Raw genomic sequence first — 20,867 nt, forward strand, 5'->3', positions numbered from 1 at the left:
CAGAACGGTGTAAGAGTATAAGAGGCCCCTCCTCTTCCCTTGCTCCTGTCAGAAAGCAAGCTCAAAGGATAACACCGGAAGTCATGCAAAGCAGGGACCCCTCACATCCCCGCCAGAGTTGAAATTACTTACCAAAAATCAGCAGCCCAGATCTCATGCTCGTTAGACCACCTATAAAGCTACTCGGAAACCATGTTAACACAGATTTGCCCCACGATCCTCCGTGCACGTGGGGCACTGAACACATGAACACAGCTGGAGGAGGGACACTATGACAGCAGACTCGATGAAGAAAGGCGTCTGCGCCCGGCATGTCTTACCTCATCGTACATGAACTGAAGCGTCAGGGCCGACTTGCCAACCCCTCCACTGCCGACCATGATCACCTTGTGAAGGGCCAGGGAGCTCTGGCTCTTACTCTTGTTTGCGGCCATCCCGCTGGTTGTCTAAGGTCGCGACACACGACCAGAGGACCCGGTTGAAGAGCTGCCAAGGAACAAGACAAAGACTCAGAGGCAGTTTGATGTCTACCCAACTGAAAGAAAATGAAGTCCGTGTGCACCAGGAAAGCCTAACCCAGACATTCCAACAGAGAAGCAAAGCTTCTAGGTGCCGGGCAGAGATGAAACGATCCCTCCAACAACCCCAGAGGTCATTTACCATAGCAGAGCCGGAGAGAAAGTAAGACAGAGAGGGAAAAAATGGCACCCAGTGCCTGGATCACTGGGGAGTGTGGGGAGGACAACCGGACACTAAAAATCCTCAAAGGCGCTTCTCTGAAGTGGAGAGACCAGAGAGCTCTGAGTCCCACCCTTCAGATCTCCCCCCAAGTCATCTGGTGCCACAGACAGCACTCAGGGACCTCAATTTCGCCTGCTTTATTCTCACCGCTCACTTCCCCTTGTGTCTCTGCCTCCCGATACACACACTCCCACAGCCCCCAACGCGGGCCACAGAGGTACTCTGGAAGGAGATCAGTAAATGCAGTTTTTATTTATTTATTTATTTAAAAAAAAAATTTTTTTTTTTCAACGTTTATTTATTTTTGGGACAGAGAGAGACAGAGCATGAACGGGGGAGGGGCAGAGAGAGAGGGAGACACAGAATCGGAAACAGGCTCCAGGCTCTGAGCCATCAGCCCAGAGCCTGACGCGGGGCTCGAACTCCCGGACCGCGAGATCGTGACCTGGCTGAAGTCGGATGCTCAACCGACTGCGCCACCCAGGCGCCCCAGTAAATGCAGTTTTTATAGTAAGTACCCCTTTGTGGCACACGATGGAGCTAAAAGAAAGAGAACGAAATTATTTTCTTCAAGTGTATTTAAAGTGGTGAACCAAAATGAGTTAAACTGGGGGCCCCTGGGTGGCTCAGCTGGTTGCACCCGGCTCTTGATTTCAGCTCAGGTCATGATCTCATGGTTCATGGGTTCAAGCCCTGCATCAGGCTCTGCGCTGACAGTGTGGAGCCCTGCTTGGGATTCTCTCTCCCTCTCTCTCTGCCCCTCCCCCACTCACACACGCACACATACTCTCTCTTTCAAAATAAATACACTTTAAAAAAAATGTTTTGGGGCGCCTGGGTGGCTCAGTCGGTTAAGCGGCCGACTTCGGCTCAGGTCACGATCTTGCAGTTTGTGAGTTCGAGCCCCACATCAGGCTCTGTGCTGACAGCTCAGAGCCTGCAGCCTGCTTCGGATTCTGTGTCTCCTCTCTCTCTCTCTCTGTCCCTCCCCTGCTCGTGTTCTGTTTCTCTCTGTCTCTCAATAAATAAACGTTAAAAAAATTTTTTTTAATAAAAAAATAAAAATAAAAATAAATTTTTTTAATAAAATGAGTTAAGTTCCCCTATAATGACCATTGATCAAAATCAGTTTAACCTCCTCAGATGTGAGTTAAAAAGAGGAGGGAATCCCAGGCACTGTGGGAAGATAAAGTATTCCAAATATGTAAATTTAATAGTAAATGGAATTTACTTTAACTCCAGTACAAATTTTTACTTTAACCAATTCGTATGAGAAAGCCTAGTTCACATATGCCACAGAGTAAGGAAAGGACACAGGCTGGGGCATCTCCTGGGCCTGAGCCGGGGTCTGCCATTTGTGAGCTGGGAGACTTAGAACTATTTGAGTTCTCCGAGCCGCAAAACCCAACCACCACCTGTCTTGCAGGATTCTCCTGAGGATGAGAGACCTAAGCACAGTGCCAGGCACCCCCTAGGAACTTAATAAAGGTTGTTTTCCTTTCCAGCAGACTTGAACATCCTAACAGTTAAAAAAAAACTTTTTTAATGTTTTTATTTATTTTTGAAGGAGAGAAAGACAGAGCATGAGTGGGGGAGGAGCAGAGAGAGAGGGGGAGACACAGAATCTGAAGCAGGTTCCAGGCTCTGAGCTGTCAGCCCACGCGGGGCTCGAACTCACGAACCGTGAGATCCCACCTGAGCCGAAGTCGGACGCCCAACCGACTGAGCCACCCAGGCGCCCCATTAACATCCTAACATTTAAAAATTTTTTCCAGGGGCGCCTGGGTGGCTCAGTCGGTTAAGCGTCCGACTTCAGCTCAAGTCACGATCTCGCTCGTGAGTTCGAGCCCCACGTCGGGCTCTGGGCTGATGGCTCAGAGCCTGGAGCCTGCTTCCGATTCTGTGTCTCCCTCTCTCTCTGCCCCTCCCCCGTTCATGCTCTGTCTCTCTCTGTCTCAAAAATAAATAAACGTTAAAAAAAAATTTTTTTTCCAATTCCAGTATGGCAGGCTCCTATTTCCATTACTGCTGACAAAGGAACTTGACAACATCCCCACTAGAACAATAAATTAATACACACAGTACACACATAAGTCATCCATTGGTTGATTTATAAATAAAACATTGGTTTAAATCAGTGGCTTCCATCCTTGGCTGCACAACAGAATCCCCTGGGGAGCATTGAAACCATTCTGATGCGGCGCCTGGGGGCTCAGTCGGTTGAGCGTCCGACTTTGGCTCGGGGTCATGATCTTGCAGTTTGTGAGCTCGAGCCCCGTGTCGGGCTCTGTGCTGACAGCTCGGAGCCTGGAGCCTGCTTCGGATTCTGTGTCTCCCTCTCTCTCTGTCCCTCCCCGTCTTTCTGTCCCTCCCCCACTTGTTTTGTCTTTCTTTCTCAAAAATAAATAAACATCAAAAAAATTAAAAAAAAAAAAACAAAACATCCTGATGCATGGGTCCCACCCCAGAGAGTCTGATGGAATTGGCCTGGCATGTAGCCTGGCATGGGGACTTCTAAAAGCTTCCCAGGTGATTATAGTGGACACCCAACGTTGAGAACTTCTCTTACATGTACAGCTAAGCTCAAAAGACAGGAAGAAATCCCCAAGGTAGGGTGAAAAACGTCAGGGCTCTGACAGCTGCTGTTCCTGCAGTCTTGATTAGCTGCTGTTCGCAGTAACTTAGGATTTAGCAAACACACAGGGCTGAGGGACCAACTGCCCAGGCCAGGTGGGAGTCAGAACTGACACCTTTTCTCAACTGAGAACAGAGAAGCCAAGACCCTTGGAGGAACACACCTTCAGGTAAAGAATGTGCTAGAAAAACATTTGTTGACCAACAGGGGACAATGACAGAGAAGCTTATCTGACTGAGCCCCAGCTGCATGGAAGTGTACCCAGAAAATCGGTGACCATGGCACTTCTCCAAAGCCAAGAAGTTAACATAAAAAGCAGTCCGAGTCTGGTCGCAGTGCTGGAACACAAGGCAGAGTGACAAACAAAACCTCTCTGGGGACACAACATGCAGTAAGACAGATCAGGATACTCATAGCTAAAATCCACAGATAGGAGCCCACAGCTCCAACCTACAAAACACCTAAGAAAATCACCATACATGGTAGTTCACATCCATAACAAGTAGGGCTTTTCAGACAGCTATTATAAAAAGTATAATTTGAGCATTTTTAACAAAGGCAAAATCAAAATGCTAGAAAAACAACATTATCAAAAGACCAGGAGTTGAACAAGAACCCTTTGAATGTCTAACATATTTTAAGTATTTAAAACAAAGAATAATAAAACCATAGGGAAGGAGGAAAAAAAACTATGGATTTTTTTCTCCACCTATTTTTGGCTTATTGGTTGGAGCCCTGCAGATCTGACAAAAAACAGAGTAACAAGAGAAAAACAAATGGAAGCTTATCACTGTGTACATCTCACTAACACACACAATTCAGTGATGAGTAACTCAAGGGGGTGGTCAGAACTTCAGCTTACATCGCATCTTAACAAAATAATAATAAATTTCGGAGAAGTGACAAGACGAACAAAACAAAACAAATAAAGAAACAAACAAAAAACGAGACTTTGCACTTCTAGGGGCAACAAAGCGTGGGAAGACAAACACTATCTAAGGGAAGCTGATAGACGAGATGAGGGCTAGTGAGTAAGGTGTGCTAAGCAGGTTCCTCTGGTGCCCTCTCGGGGCTGGTAGGAGCCTAGAGCTGTCTCAGGTGATTCAGAATAGCCCTGCCCTTCCTGGTAGGGGCGCGGCAGGGAGGCAGAGATTTTTATTTTGGTCTGTTTTCAACTGTCTTCAGCTCGAAATAATCCTATGTCAAAGTGGCATATTTGGGGGTGGCACACTCCAAACCCTTTCGATGCTCAGTAGAAAATTTCGGAAATATCTAAACCATCTTTCAAAGAGAAAAAAAAAAATCACTTATGATTCCACCACCCAGAGATATTTGCTTATTAGCAGTAGATTTCCTGCCAGTATTCTAATCTATATAATCCTATATTTAAAACCTATTTAAGATCATAGTCATGTAGTTTGGCATGTTACCGTTCACGTATTATCTCCATCTGTCTTCTTAGAGCAGACTGAACATAATGAAATCCTTCCTTGATGAGTTAAGGACCATCAAGGCTGCTGGGAGTAGGATCGCATGTCTGCTTGTGCTGCCCCCTTCCCCCCCCGGACCGTTAGCTTATTGCCTATGCCAGGCCTTCTTTCCACCACTCCTTTTCTAATTATGTGCCTTTTAATAAGTGTTCTAAGCAATTAACTGGATAATTAAGCACATTTGAATTGTGACTAAAATAGAATAAATGGGGTAAGGCGTGGGCCTCCCCTAAAGGCTTCAGTTTAGCAAAGTGAAACCGCTTTTGGCCTAATTTCTGGTCCCCCAGTGTTCCACAGAAAGCAAATCCTGGAGCATGAGGCTGGGACCTCCGGACCATCCATGTGTCTCACAATCGCTCCGAAGCAACCTTGCTTCTGTGAACTATTTCAGTTGTAAGAAAATGGAGAAAGAGTTTTCCAGGTTGGAGTAGGGGAGGCTTTCAAACCCACGTAGACATCTATCTAATTCTGAGCTGCTATTTTCAAAACACAAAGTCAATCTCTCTAGAAGAAACCATAATAAATGAGCTGAAAACTACTCAATAGGTCCAAAGATATTTGCCAGAGGATCTGTGCTCAAAGCTCAAAAACTGAAATAACCATGCTGGCTATTTCCAATCCACACGACTGCATTGGTCAACTTCACCCGATGAAGGGAAAGACAGGATACAGGCAGAAGGGCCAACCAAGTGCCCAGCACCAAACTGATCCTGGAAACTGCAAACTCCTGACCTCGGGGCTCTTGACATTGGGAATAAATAATATTTGTTTAAGCCACTGTTAGTCTACTAATTGTTGTTTTTGTTTTCACTTCTACCAAAAGTGTTCCAGAAACAGAGTCATTGACTCAAGAAACTCCAAGTCTAGTGGCTCAGACAGATCACAGCGCAGGTAAAACAAATCCCACGGCAGAAGTGAGATGCGAGGGGTGCTCTGGGAACACTGAGGAGAGACATCTAAATCACCCTGGAAAGTCGGGGAAATTCTCCCAAAGGGAGCAACACAAGACCTGGGATTTAAAGACACCAACTAGACAAAGAGAGGAAGAGAGATGCCAGGAAGAAAACAAATCAGCACGGCTTAGAAAGCGTGTGTTGAAGATTTAATGTTTGTGATTGATACGCGCAGCCAATAAATGTGTTCTAAAAAATAATACAAGTATCCTTTTTCCCAACAGTTTGTTATGAAAAGTTTCAAACTTTCAGGAAATTTAAAGGAACTGCAGGGTGCGTCCACATACCCACCACCTAGATTCTCCAGTTTGCGTTTTGCCCCATGTGCTTTACCACAAACCCCATCAACTGGCGTCTCTCTCCCTACCCGTCAATCCGTCTTATTCCTTGCATTTCCATGTAAGCTGTAGACATCAGGACACTTCATCCCTGACTTCAGTGTAGACACCCATTTTTTTTACAAAGCAATCATATCCACCCCCACCCCTCACCCCACTGCTGCCTTCACTGATAATTTCAGAACTCTCTCCAAGCGGTTTGCAATCCTCCTAAATCACTTCAATGAACTCAAGGGTTCATAGCCAACACATGAAGCTACAACATTGATCTTCCAAGAGGGGAATTTGGGTCCATAACACCACGTCCTGGCATGTCTCTCCCTTTGGGCCAGAAGTCTCTTACAGGGCACTTGAGAAACACAGCAATGAACACCCTTCACTACCTCTCTACCTAGTAACAGAAAAGTTCTGCGGTTAGTAGATCCATTTTTGTGCAAAAAAAGCTTTTAAGTGCTACTTTGTGCCAAGCTGCGGGCCTCTGCCCTTAGGAAACTTAATCTCTAAGGAAAGACATACAACTAAAGTATGTTAATATAATTTCCCACATGCGGTGATGAAGATGGTGCAAAGTATAATGGAAAGCACAATGAACTCTGGAAAAAAAAAGAATCAGGAAAGGCTTCAAAACTGAGTAAGAGTTCACTCAACAGATGGGGTGATTGAGGGGCGCTTTCCAAGCATAACTCAGAGCACAAGCAAAGGAACAAAGGCATCACACATCACAGTTAGTACCAGGTACCACATAATATTGAAGCATAAGGTATGGAGTGGGGAAGTGACAGGGTGAGGAGTCTCCAAAGACACCCATGTTCACCTACAAATGGACCTAAGATGCTATCTTAAGAAACATACCCTGGAGAAAATGGGAAACCATTGTGGGGTGTGGCCTCCAGCCCAAGTTAGCATGTAAGGCACTGAATCTGTAAGAATAAACACACATTCCCTGGGGCGCCTTGGGTGGCTCAGTCGATTAAGCATCCGACTTCGGCTCAGGTCACGATCTCACGGTTCATAAGTTCGAGCCCCACATTGGGGCTGTGCTCTGTGCTGACTGCTCAGAGCCTGGAACCTGCTTCGGATTCTGTGTCTCCCTTTCTCTTTGCCCCTCCCCAACTTGTGCTCTCTCTCTCCCTCTCAAAAACAAATAAACATAAAAAAAAAATTAAACACACACACACCCATTCCCATACAGAAAAACAAGACATGCCAAACTAAAAAAAGCATTATTCATATGGTTTGGCAGGCAGGCAAGGGTTAAGGAGTGTTTTTTCTATGTCATATTCTATGATACATTAATTTGAGATAGGGCCCTCTACCACTCAGCATTAATTCAAGACCAGAACACATTCACTTGAGAAGTGAAGTTTTTAAAGCAGATCACAATATATAAATCACGCAAATGTGTGTTAAGAGGTAAAGAGCAGTTTCTAGACTAATATTCTGGGCTAATATAATCATTAGTCTTTTATTGAACTGAGGCTCGGAGAAAATAAGTTGGTAGACAGAGTAAAATGCCACCTTGTCTGTATCACAGGAATGTCAAAAAAAATCAAATGACAATTTGAAAATGCAGAGCAACACTTACTCAGTCCTCCTCATAAAATTCAAGTGTCCTAGGTAGCACACGTCCACAAAAGCACATGGGAAACTCTCAAATACTATCCACATGCAAAGAATTGCACTTAGCACTTTTTTAGTATAACTTTAAGGTAACCTAGATACTACTAATAGGGCATAATCATAATACCTGAGTCTCCCAAAATATTATCCATGTTTTTAATCCTCTCTATAACAATCAAAAAAGGAGGACAATCCTAAATCTGGGACAATTTAAGCACCAAAATAATTAAGGGCACTAATGAAAACAGACCATTGAAAAATTAGGAATTTGTGAATCCATACCTATAATAAATATTAAATAAACAACGGAAGAGGGAGGACTCTTGCTTCCAGGAGAACGCCAAAGGCAGACTGACACATTATAGAGGGTGCACCTGAGTTGGAAAATCAACATTTATATGGAAACAACTTCATATGAAAGTTCATATACATTCAAACAATTCATATGGAAAATCAACTATCATAGTAAAGATTGGTTCAGGCAAGAATCATTAATAGATGCTAAATCTACAGGGGAGATCTGGATGAGGAACACAGTATTTGCATGGTCTTACAGTGCCTCCGTACATTACTTATGAATCAGAATCTGCATTTTAACAAGCAGAGCCCTATTACGTGTCAAGGCAAATCCATACCACTTCCTGTTACAATCCAGATTAGAAACAATCTGATCTAAATTAGGGTCATGAAGAACTCTCCCCCAAAAGACAGTGCTTTCAAATATGAAGTAACACAGGAAACAGATGGACTGCAGGGATTGTGAATGCTGAATCATGAAAAAGGAAAACGCCATGACACGGTCTACCCAGTAGATGCCATTTCCATTGGTGTTGAAATCGACATGGAATCTTCTTATTTCTTAGCATCTAACGCCAAATTAGTAAATAGCTGTACCCAATAAAATGAGGGGCTGTACACACGAGTATGCCAATGTGTGTTGACAGCACCTCCCTTCCTGCCCTGAGTCCCCAGATCATACTAGTGTCTTCTACTGATCTGTCATTCTTCAAATTCAAGCACAATAATTTCCATATATTCACCCTGCACTTTTTTTTTTAATTTTTTTTTCAACGTTTTTTATTTATTTTTGGGACAGAGCGAGACAGAGCATGAACGGGGGAGGGGCAGAGAGAGAGGGAGACACAGAATCGGAAACAGGCTCCAGGCTCTGAGCCATCAGCCCAGAGCCCGACGCGGGGCTCGAACCCACGGACCGTGAGATCGTGACCTGGCTGAAGTCAGATGCTTAACCGACTGCGCCACCCAGGCACCCCCACCCTGCACTTTTAAAGTCTTCAGGGGGCGCCTGGGTGGCTTGGTCGGTTAAGCGTCTGACTTCGGCTCAGGTCATGATCTCACGGTCTGTGAGTTCGAGCCCCGTGTCGGGCTCTGTGCTGACATGCTCTGTCTCTCTCTGTCTCAAAAATAAATAAACATTAAAAAATAAATAAATAAATAAATAAATAAATAAATAAATAAATAAAGTCTTCAGAAATAGGGGTGCCCTAAGTAAATGAGAAACAAAGTTCTTAAAAGACTGTCTGTCTTGGGAATTCATAGAATTTTACCAGACAGGACAAAATAATAAAGATTTAAAATGACGTGCTAACTTCAAATAACGAAACACATGGAAAGAAACAAAAAAAGCGATTTTGATTTGAAAATGCATTCTTGGATTTTCACGGTTCATAATAAAACAGAAACTTTAGAAACCAGGATAAGTTTTTTTGTATATACTTTACCAGATTCTATCAATACCTAAATTTTGATTTTTACTAAATCAGGTTTGTAAGATTGGGAGTATGTTTGTAGCAACCCTTTGCAATCCTAGCTTGAATCATCCATTAAAAACAAACAGATTAGGGGCGCCTGGGTGGCTCAGTTGGTTAAGCGTCCGACTTCGGCTCAGGTCACGATCTCACGGTCCGTTAGTTCGAGCCCCGCGTCGGGCTCTGGGCTGATGGCTCAGAGCCTGAAGCCTGCTTCCGATTCTGTGTCTCCCTCTCTCTCTGCCCCTCCCCCGTTCATGCTCTGTCTCTCACTGTCTCAAAAATAAAAACGTTAAAAAAAAAAAAAAATTAAAAAAAAAAACAAAAAAAAAAACAAACAGATTAGCCATGTTACATCATAAATTCCAAGTGAGATGCTTAGCTTTGACGGGCACATTCACAGGACTGAATTATCACGAGAGCCTCTATGAAGTCCTCCAGCACTCCTCCAAAATAAAAAAGCAGAGGACCACTTAAAGTGTTAAGTGTGTTAAGAATAACAGGCCCTTTGGACAAAAGGACATTGGTAAAAAGGAGTTTAAAAAAAATTCACTAAATAACATACAACTTTTTCCAAATATCTCACTTCAGTTACTGTCAGACTAGCACCCTTTTTCTAGAAACTGCTCCCCTCTGCCATCTGCATGGTTATTACAGGACAAGGGGTGAGGGAGATAAGGCATGTCAGCTCAGTATGTGGCCCTATCCCCTGGGAGAAACTGACTGATCCCAAGGAGGGCACCTGACCCAGGCCAGGGTCTGGGTACAAAACCAAGCAGCTGGGTCCAGGATGGCTACAGCTGGGGCAGGGAGCACCCGGGGCAGAAGTAAGAAGAGTAGCAGCCCTGTGGTCCTTTAGACAGTGTGTTGCCCTTCCAAAGAGAAGTGCCTGCCGGTTGCTGGAATTTAGGGATGTCAGACTTCTGCTTCTTTAAGAGATGTCGGACATTTGGAATTTTATGTGAAACTCCCTTTTTCAATGTTAACAATTAAATCACTTTTGAAAAGCACTGTGAGCAGACAAAGCATGTCTGCAGGCCACTCACTTTTGCAAATTGGCAGCTATGTTTTTTGCCAAGTAGTGAAAGCAGCAAGAGAGACGGAGCCTGAACATGGAGAGGAAACACTGGGACAGTCCTGGCAGCATTCGGGGGGTTGGTTCCCGCTGCTCCTGAGTCCCAGCCGCATCCTCGGCCCCTTCCTTGGCTTGGTTTTCCATTTGTCCGCTGAGTCAGTGACACACACTGGTGTCCACCCAATAAATCCCCCTTCGTGGTATGAGCTCGTGTACCTTACATTTCTATCACTTCCAACCAAGTGAGTCCCAACTGACTGTACATAATGGCTTTGAAAGTACACACACAATTCAAGTCCAAGGAATCAGATCCAGGCAGGGCCAGGGGGAAAATACAATGACACAAAAATACTTCATTCTGAATGAATAAGGCATGAGCACTACATATAGCAACTCCAGCTGAAGGTGTTTCCAGGGAATTCAAATATTCTGTCCCTCATATGATTAGGACTCTTGCCCACAGTGAAGGAAACTCCAACTGAAAATAGTTTAAGCAAAACAATTATTTATCGGCTCACCTAATGGCGTGTCCAGGAACAAAGTTTGCTTCAGGGGCTCAGATGATGTCTCCAGAACCCACTTTCTCCCCACAGCCCCCCGCCATCCCTAGGCTCCACCTCTCCAACCTCACGGCCTACTACTCCCCCCTCTGTACCCTCCCAACCCTGAGCCTTTCCACACTCATCATTCACAAACCCAATTCCTTCTAGAACTTTCCATTTAAAGGTCACTTCTTCAGAGAGTGAAGGACCTCCACACTTCAAGTAGACCCTCTCTCAGTCTCCATGTCAGCCTCTTGGCTCCCTTCACTGCACTGATCACAACTTGTAATTCCTTTCTTTTTCTCCTTCCATGCTTTTTGCTTATTTCTTCCGCTACTCTTAAGGCTCCATGAGGCCAGGAGCCAGGCCTGCCCTTTTCCCTCTTATACCCTTGTATGACAGGAATATTTCCGTTCTCACCAACCTGAAGAACATAACGTTTACTCAAACTATGGTCATCATAAAATCTAGAATACAGGGTAAACTTAACAGTTGGATTCATCTGGGGCACCTGGGTGGCTCAGTAGGTTGAGTGTCTGACTTCAGCTCAGGTCATGATCTCACAGCTTGTGAGTTCGAGCCCCACGTCAGGCTCCGTGCTGACAGCTCAGAGCCTGGAGCCTGCTTTGGATTCTGTGTCTCCCTCTCTCTCTGCTCCTCCCCCACATGCACTCTGTCTCTCTCTGCCTCTCAGAAATAAAGAAAACTAATAAAAAAATGTTGAAACAGTTGGATTCATCTATATCTTACTTCTATTACTTACTGTCAAAAGCCTAAAAATTTTAAGCCATTATTTCCTAACGTCAAAAGCAAAATTTGGCAAATAGGTAACATTAATTTCTACTTTTTAGGCTGTGCGAATTTGTCACTAAAGACTTTGACTCTCTTAAGGTTGGCATTTAAGTGTTTATTTGAACTTACTATGGGGTTGTCATTATTGGTTATGGCCCAGGCCCTTAAAACAGAGATTGCCAGATCATCAAGCAAACATGTTTCAGAGTAAATAAAAACCTGTAGCTTTAGGGTCTGGTGTTTCAATACAAAAGCCCAACTCCCTACACTTACACCAGAGACACCCTTTCCAAATTAGAACAGCCTAGTACTCCTAAGAGTCTCATCATTTCACCCGCTGATTTAGATAAGGAATCCTGAGAGGATTTATGATCATTTGATTGTTATTCGATTGGCAGTGATTTTTCGGACGGACCATCTCTCCTATGACTTTGCACTGTCAGAAAGAGCCACAGGCCCTTGCCGGGCTGGGCGGAACGTGAATGGCTAAGCGACCTGAATAACCTGGACGTGGCTCGGAGCACCTCAGCTCCAGGTACGGCAGGCCACCTAGCGAAGGATCTGTATGGGTCAGCTTACAATCTCTCCACAGACACCAAGTCACTTGAGCTGCTGTTCAACTTCTGCTACATCTTTCTATGAAAGGAACATACTCAGTCTTAACTTCTCTGTTTGGCAAGTTTGGATTTTCTTATTGCTCTTCACTGAACACGGCATTCCAGGAGCGACAGTCCTGGCAAGAAACAACTGAAGTCCCCACGGTTCTCAGAGGACAGTCTTTCTGCGCCCTCAGCCTCACCTGCACATACTAACTTAAAGAAGGAAACTCCTTTTTCCCTTCCCTTGAACAACTGCTATTGTCATTAGCACTGGGGGAGAGAATATTTTTGTGCTGTCATTCATGTATGACTCAGTTTCCAGGTCCAAAAAAGCAAGGAAGTTGAATTAAATGATCTAAGTTCCTTTCCAGTCTTTGCTGGGTTTTTTTTTTTTTTTCCCCTGAAACTAAATCTGCAAAACAACTTAAGGTACTGCTCCTGAGTGCCTAAGGAAATTTGTTTTAGGTATGTCTGCTCCCTGATGAATATCTCTTTATATGTTCTCCCGCCAACAAAACAAAACAAGACAAAACAAACCCCATAACTAAATTAACAAAACAAGCGAAAGTCACTTAAACAAAAACCAGAAAGCTCTGAAGTCACTCATCATAAATATTCTGTTTCCAGGCTGTACCCTTATGTACATGTTATTCTTTCTGCCAGGATTGCCCTTCTTCCTGATGGAGGATCGCCTATAATTTAACACTCAGCCTAAATATTTCCTCTACCACCTTCTTAGGTCTCCCCCAGCAGAGCTGACCCTCCCTGAGTAGGTTCCCCTGCCTGTCAATACACCTACTGTTGCACTGAAATAAACCAGTAATTTATTCTTAGATGATGTTTGTCTCTCCCACCACATTGAGAGCTGCCCATTCACCTTTGTGTGCCCAGTGTGCCTGGCACTTAGGAGACGCTCAGGAGTTGGCAGATAAAAGAAAAACAAGTTCTCCATTGGGGCTGAGAGGTCTGGTCTCAAGAGGATAAGTGGTACCTGGTGAACTTTGAAAGGTTAATTCATTTATATGATGACTTTCCTGAACTACAAAGCAATGGAACAGTGACAGGTAATTTGCAAGCTCTGATTTTTTTTTTTTTAAAGTATACAGTTATTTCTGAAACAAAGTCTTCTCCCACTATACACTCATCCCCAATGGAACCTGGGGATTGCTCTGGCCTTGGAGAGGTCTTCCAATTTATCCAGACTCCAGCTCCTTCCACCCGCAAAGGCAGCCTCGGAGACATTAGAACCACTGCATGTCTCAGTCGCAGAAGGTCAAATTTGGAACTAGCACACATGTCCCTGTTCTGAACTACTCTCCCCAAACCAATCCTGCTTAGAGACGTTCTACTACTATTTCCACTTGTATGGCATCTACTAGTGTATCGCACGCACTCAGAGGGTGTAGAATTTGCTGGGTCATGTCACTAGTCTGCGGCGGGGCTGGGACGGTAAGCCCAGCGGTCTGGGTGTAGAGCCTACTCTTGGAGCCGTGACACTAGGCTGCTCCATCAGCAGACTAGGGTAGGGTGGGGAAGACCTTCAAACACGGTGTGAAATACTGGAATTTTTATCACTGACACAGAACTATGGATCAGAAAGCTCATTAAGGAGAGAGAGGCACAGGCAACTACAGCACAAGTTCGAGGAGGAAATACACGACAGAAAGCACTTACTACATACCCCCCCGAACATACCCCCAGAAACTGAAAGCAGGGACTTGCACAGATTTGTACGCCCACGGTCACCGCAGCACTATTCACAGCAGCCAAAAGTGAAAGCAGTCCAAGTGTCCACTGATGAATGAATGGAAAACAAAATGTGGTACATCCGTACAACAGAATACTATTCAGTCTTAAAAGGGAATTTAATCCTGGCAGAAGCTACAATGCAGATAAACCTTGAAGACATCAGGCTAAGTCGAATACGCCAGACACGAAAGGGCAAATACTATATGATTCCACTTACGTGAGGTACCTAGAAGAGTCAATTCATAGAGATGGAAAGAGGAATAGTGGTTGCCAGGAGCCAGGGAAGGAGAAGATGGGAGTTAGTATTCTATGAGCACAGACTTGCAGAATGGGATAATTAAAAATGTTTTGGAAGGGCACCTGGGTGGCTCTGTTGGTTAAGCATCTGACTTCGGCTCAGGTCATGATCTGACCTCTGTCTCTGTCTCTCTCTCTCAAAAATAAATAAACATTAAAAAAAAAATTTTTTTTTAATCACTAAAATGATGGAGAGGTGCCTGGCTGGCTCAGTCAGTAGGGCATGTGGCTCTTGATCTTATGGTTGTGAGTTTGAGCCCCACCTTGGGTATAGAGCTTCCTTTTAAAATAATTGCTAAAATGACAGATCTTATATTATGTATATTTTACCACAATTCCTTAATTTTTTTTAATGTTCATTTATTTTTAAGAGAGAGATAGAGCACAAGCAGGGGAGGAGCAGAGAGAGAGGGAGACACAGAATCCAAAGCAGGCTCCAGGCTCCGAGCTGTCAGCACAGAACCTGACGCGGGGCTCAAACACACAGATGGCGAGATCGTGACCTGAGCCAAAGTCAGATGCTTAACCGACTGAGCCACCCAAGCGCCCCTACCACAATTTTTTAAAGTAGTTATATACCAACTACAGTGTGAGAAAAAACAGTCAACTTGAAGTTTGGAGTCTGTCTGTGGGAAGCTAATGCCCTTAGTTAAGTTGCTTTCCTCGGTCTCACCTTCATCGGTAAAACACACAGGGGGTCTGTATCCTTGGGGTTGTTAACATTACGTGAGAAAATACCCGGCTCTGGGTAGGCACTTAACTGACTTTTGAACATCATTCTGACAGTCTAGAAAGTCCTGAGAAAGACACTGGCCTACCAGCCAAACCTATTCAAAGGCGGGATAAGCTGCTGGTCCTTAAAGAAGGACGAGAATAGGGGAGCCTTCTTTGCAGAGACTCAGTCCTCTGCCAGCGGAGGTGACACCTGCCAGGACACCACACTGGGAGGGAAGAGGACCAGATCACAATATGACTGGGTGATTCTCTCTACCACCCGGCCTGAACACCTGCCCCGCCTATCTTGGGGTAACTAGAGAGGAAAAACAGGACTTCCGCCTTCCTCTGAAAGGACTCCTTTCCCCCACCCTCCACAACCAGGAGAACACCAACCAACTCTTCAAGACCCCCCCCCACCTCATCCAAGAAGTTTCCGCTAGCTTTTAGCTTTCCCTGAGACTTTGCTGTGCCCTGGGGACACCATATCTTAAGTAGACACTATCTTCCTCTCCTGCCATGTGCCTCAGGGCCAGGAAGAAATAAGTGTCCTTCCTCCCTCCCACTTGTCACTTCCAGTAGAGGACATCCTTCCTCCAATACTCCCCTCCTTCCTCTTGCAAAAGCCCCTTATCTTCAAGGCTCTGGCCATCAGCTTCCCCCCAACCCTGCTGCCCTCAGGTCATCTATGGACGTCCTCACTGCCCTCATCTATTGGTGGTATCTGCTTCTGGTTCACAGACTTCCCTTCGACCCCTTTCTCCTGTTATCCCCCTTAGTGACTCCTGTGCCCATTTGGACAACTTGCCACAGAGCTCGGCCTCTCCCAAGTCCTTGTCCTCCTCTTCTCCAAAAACCCTTTCCTTCCTCCTACCTAACACTGCTGTGCTCATGCCCGGCACGTCAGCCTCAGAGGCGGCTGCCTCCAACATGTCTCCAGCCTCGGCCTCCTTCCTTCTGGCTGGGGCTCGGGCTCGCGTAAATACCCACTACCCCAGTAGCTGCTGCTACTGCCACCGCGGTTCCCCGCCTGATGGTTACTTGCAAGCACTGGCCTCTAGCACTTTCTTTCTGTGCCTTACCTCCCCCGGCCCCACCTCCCTCCTTCAGGAGCTTAGATCTCACATTATGAAAGCCCTCTCGCTGGTACCTTCCAGCCCTGGCCCCTTTCACTCCTCTCCAGCCCCAGCACCCGGCACGCATCAACATCAACGCTGCTGGAGAGGGAAAGAGACCCTTGCAGCCAGCCTTACGAAACTTCATGTTAAATGCACTTACGATCCCAAACCAGGAACGGGCATTCGCTGCCTAGAAATTTTACTGATTCTCCCCTATGCCCTCCCTAAGCTCACGCTCTACAGATGACCTTACCTCACTTTTCCCAAACCCAAGCCATCAGGCACAAACTCCCTCATTGCTCCTGCGCCAAATCTACAAACCTACCAGCATCGTTACCCACCTCCTCCCTGTCTCCCGCTGCACGAAGAGCACACTCCTGCTCGTAGCAAAGCCAAGCACTCCACACAGGCTTTGCTCCATGCGTCCCTACGCCCCTACCCAAGAACAGCATTCCGGTCGCTGTCCCCTTTTTCCTGCCTCATTAATCAGTCTTTACCTCCGTAGGGGATCATCCCCAACAGCATACAGACGCGGTCGACTGAATCTTCATCTTAAACACACACACCCCTGTGATCGCCATCTGTCCCCCCCAGCTAGTGACACAATTTCCCTGTAGCCCTGGTTATCTATACCAATGCTTCTCAAACTTGTAATTACCTGGGAATCTTGTTAAAATTTATATTCTGATTCCGTAGGTCTAGAGGGGAGCCCAAGAGTCTGCACTGCCTACCAACTCCCAGATCGGTCCTGGCCCAAGGGTCCCACTCTGCCCGACAAGGCCCTGTGTTTCCTTTCCTCCCTACTTCATTTACAAATTCCCTTCCAGCGCGGCTCCCTCCCCCAGCATAACTTCCGGACACTGGGCTGGTCAGGGTCACCCCTAAACCCCATGTTGCAAACTCCAATAAAAACTGTTCTCTTCCTGGGGCGCCTGGGTGGCTCGGTCCATTGAGCGTCCGACTTCGGCTCAGGTCATGATCTCACGGTTCAAGGGTTAGAGCTCAGCATCGGGCTCTGTGCTGACAGCTCGGAGCCTGCTTCGGATTCTGGGTCTCCCTCTCTCTCTGCCCCTCCCCTGCTTGCCTTCTGTCTCTCTCTCTCAAAGATAAATAAACTTTAAAAAAACAAAACTGTTCTCTTTCTCCTTTCCCATGCCCTCCGCTTTCACCAAAGAGCACGTGGCAACTGCGAGCCAACCCTGCCTGGAGAAGGGAAGGCCCGTAGCAGGCCAATTCAAAGACCCCTCTTGGGGTCTCCCTCCGGATCCTGTCCCTTCTGGCCTCTAGAGCACCACACTCCCCCTCACCCCCCACCTCCGGGGCTTGCTGTGTCTCTGGCAGCTCTCTGTCAGGCATCTCAGGCCAGGTCTTCCTCCTCTACCTGGCTCCTAAATGCCAGTCCGCCTCAGAGCTCCGTCTTCCCGCCCCTACGCTCCCCTTCGGTGACCTCATCCATTCCTGCAGCCCTCCACGCCACTCCCAAACTTCTAAAATGCAGCCTAGACAATTCTCCTGACCTCCAGACTCCTATCCCTCTGCCAAACTGCCACCTCTCCCCACGTGGCTGTCCTGCGAGAATCTCAAGCTTAACATTCCCAAAATAGAACTCTCGATTCTTCTTTCCCTGCTTCGAATCTTTTCCATCTCCACTATTAGTAGTAGTTACTCAAGTGAGTAGTTGTGCCCAAGCTATTACTAAAGCCAAAACCTGAGAGTCATCATCTTGGATTCCCTTTGCCTCTCCCCCAACTCAGTTCGTGACCAATTCTACTGGTTCCCTCTCCAAAACCCCTTTCAAAGTGGCTTATCGTGGCCACTTTAGCCCCTCTTCAATCTATTTTTCACACAGCCCCTACTGTGAGTTTTCCAAAACCGCAAATAGAAGTGGGCATAAAGCCCTTTATGGCGCCCCATGAATAAAATCCAAAGCCACTATTCACCAACCTCTCCCTGGCCAGCTTTGCCTTCTTTCAGTTCCACGAGCGGGCCAAGTGCTTTCCTATCTAGGATTCCTTTCACGTGCTCTGCTCCCTTCTTGTATTGCTTTTAGGAAGACCTGAAGCAACAGGAAGCAAGCAAGACACAGTCAAGGGACCGAAGAAGACCCCCGTGGCTGCCCGGAGCAGAAAGAAAAGAGGTAGGGTCTGGTATGAGCCGATACTACACTGGGAAGGAAAGGGCCAGATCATTTGAGACCCCGCAGGCCCAGCACTGTAGAGACTGCAGACTTCCCAATGAGGGCAATGGAAGGCCACTGAAGTGCTTCCAGCAAAGGGGTGACATAATTAGTCCTGCACGTTGGAAAGATCACTCCAGTTAAAGTACGGGAAACCAGAGGGGCCAAGAGCAGATGTGGGAGGTACAGGAGGCCAGACCAGAAACAACGGGGGCCTAAGAGGATGACAGTGGAGACGGGGAAAGTGGCTAGACTTAAGAACTATTTAGGAGGCTGTGACGCTGTGATTTATAAGAAATACACACTTGCTCCTTCAGATGGCCAAAATGTATTTCTCATGTATACTTAGTCTTCATCCAGTTTCTGTCTCGCAGCTCCCCAAACCCTTGGAATTTCCTGAATGCAAAGAGCAACAGGAACATCTTTTGTTATAATATTTAAGTCTCTTGTCCTCAGTTCCTGAAAAGCCTCAGAGCCAAAAAGGCGGAATGGGTGTCGTGTTATTCATAACATGACCTTCCCACCACAACTAGGTTTGTGCTAATGAGGTGACCTTTAGACCACCTAAGTATGGGCGCTGGTTGCCAGAGGAACCCACCTTGGACAGGCGGTTGGAAGTTCCAGTCCCACCCCCCTGACCTCCTGGGAAGGGAAGGGGCTGCTGGGAAGGGAAGGGGCTACGGGGCAGTGATTTCATCAATCATGTCTCTGTAATGAAGCCTCCACAAAATCCCAAAAGGAGGTGTGGAGAGCTTCCAGGTCAGGGAATCACGTGCCACGTGCGGGCCCCCAACCCCATGAGGCCAGAAGCTCCTTCGTTCAATGCCTCACCCTACGTAGCTCTTCATCTGGCTCTTGATTTGTCTCCTTTAACACCCCTGTAATAAATCCCTGATCTCGTGAATAAATGGGTTTGCTGAGTTCTGTGAGCCGCGCTAGCACATTAATCAAACCCAGGCAGGGGGTCACGGGCACCTCTGGTTTGTAGTGAGTCGGTCAGAAGCACAGGGAACGATCTGGGCTTGCGACTGGCATCTGAAGTAGAGCGTGGTCCTGGGGGGCCAGACCCTTAATCTGTGGAATCTGATGCCGTCTCCAGCTGGTGTCAGAGAACTGCACAGTGGTGGGGGGGGGGGGGGGAACCACACACACGTACAGCCTTGGAATTGGGTCCAGAACCCCTCTAGAAGTTAAAAATGGCAGCACTTAATGAATGAACACATGTAATTTTAGATTTTTAAAAAGGCTTAACACACAAGTATGAGTAGAGGTCCCACAATGACTACGTCCACTACTGATAACAGGATCAGCTAATCCACACTGGACGACAGTCCACCAGTCCTTTCCTGTTGTTACTGGCAGACTGGGGTGGAAGGAAGGAGGGGGGGATGCCAGGAGAGGTAGGATGAAAGAAAAGAAAGATACTAGCTCACAAATTAGGGCAGTGGATGGGAAAAGGGCCAAAACGGGAAGAAAGGAAATGCCAGCTTTGCTGAGTTTCCAGGCGGCCTCATGACCACTCGAGCAACCTTCAACTGGGCCGGACTGAACAAAAGCCATTCTCACCACACTTAGTTTTCTGAACTTACAATTTAACATGACTTGTGAAACCCCTCATTCCAAATATGCTTTGTGCAAAGGATATTTGTTATATGAAAATACTAGAATCACAAAAGAGAAGTTTTCAAGCTGGAAGGGAACTTAGAAATCACTGAATCAGGCTTCAGGCTCAGGATGCCTCTTCTCTCCACCGATAGACACTTTGGGAGATTTCATCTAGAAGCTAAAAGAATAGAGTCCTTCCATCCAGGTAGATAATTAAAAGGTATTAGGTTTTGGGGCACCTGGGTGGTATAGTCAGTTAAGCACCCGACTTCAGCTCAGGTCATGATCTCGTGGCTTGTGAGTTCAAGCCCCCCATTGGGCTCTGTGCTGACAGCTCAGAGCCTGGAGCCTGCTTCACATTCCTTGTCTCCCCCTCTCTCCTCCCCTCCCATGCTCATGCTCCATCTCACAATAATACATAAACATTAAAAAAAATTTAAAGGTATTAGGTTTTAAAAAGAGAAATCAAAAATTGCTGGCCAAATACATATTGCCCAAAGATTTATAATAATTGGAAGAGAGGGGCACAGATTAGGTTTTTAAAGATTTTTTTAGTTCCTTTGCCAGTGAATTTTATTTTTAAAAATACACAGATGATTAATGACTAATTTTAAGCTGTTCATCAAGGAGATCATTTTGGCAATAATTTTTTTT

At 46.0% G+C, this 20,867-nt stretch overlaps 1 protein-coding gene across 2 annotated transcripts in view; it reads right to left on the reverse strand.

The window, feature by feature from the left end:
• RALB (RAS like proto-oncogene B) overlaps positions 1-20,867 on the reverse strand; it is a 44,202-nt gene that overhangs the window by 19,166 nt on the left and 4,169 nt on the right. Inside the window, exons 1-2 of one of the 2 annotated variants that reach the window (XM_086718391.1) lie at positions 18,377-18,488; positions 321-486 (exon numbers count right to left, since the gene is read on the reverse strand). In XM_086718391.1, the coding sequence (XP_086574517.1) occupies positions 321-434 (114 nt within the window). In that variant the 5' untranslated portion in view covers positions 435-486; positions 18,377-18,488. Of the gene's footprint in view, positions 1-320; positions 487-18,376; positions 18,489-20,867 lie in introns of those variants that run through there. The other variant, XM_025912580.2, reaches the window with a different exon arrangement.

Source organism: Puma concolor, chromosome C1, assembly GCF_028749965.1.
Source record: "Puma concolor isolate L17-30 chromosome C1, mPumCon1.1.hap2, whole genome shotgun sequence".
NCBI classification, from domain to species: domain Eukaryota; kingdom Metazoa; phylum Chordata; class Mammalia; order Carnivora; family Felidae; genus Puma; species Puma concolor.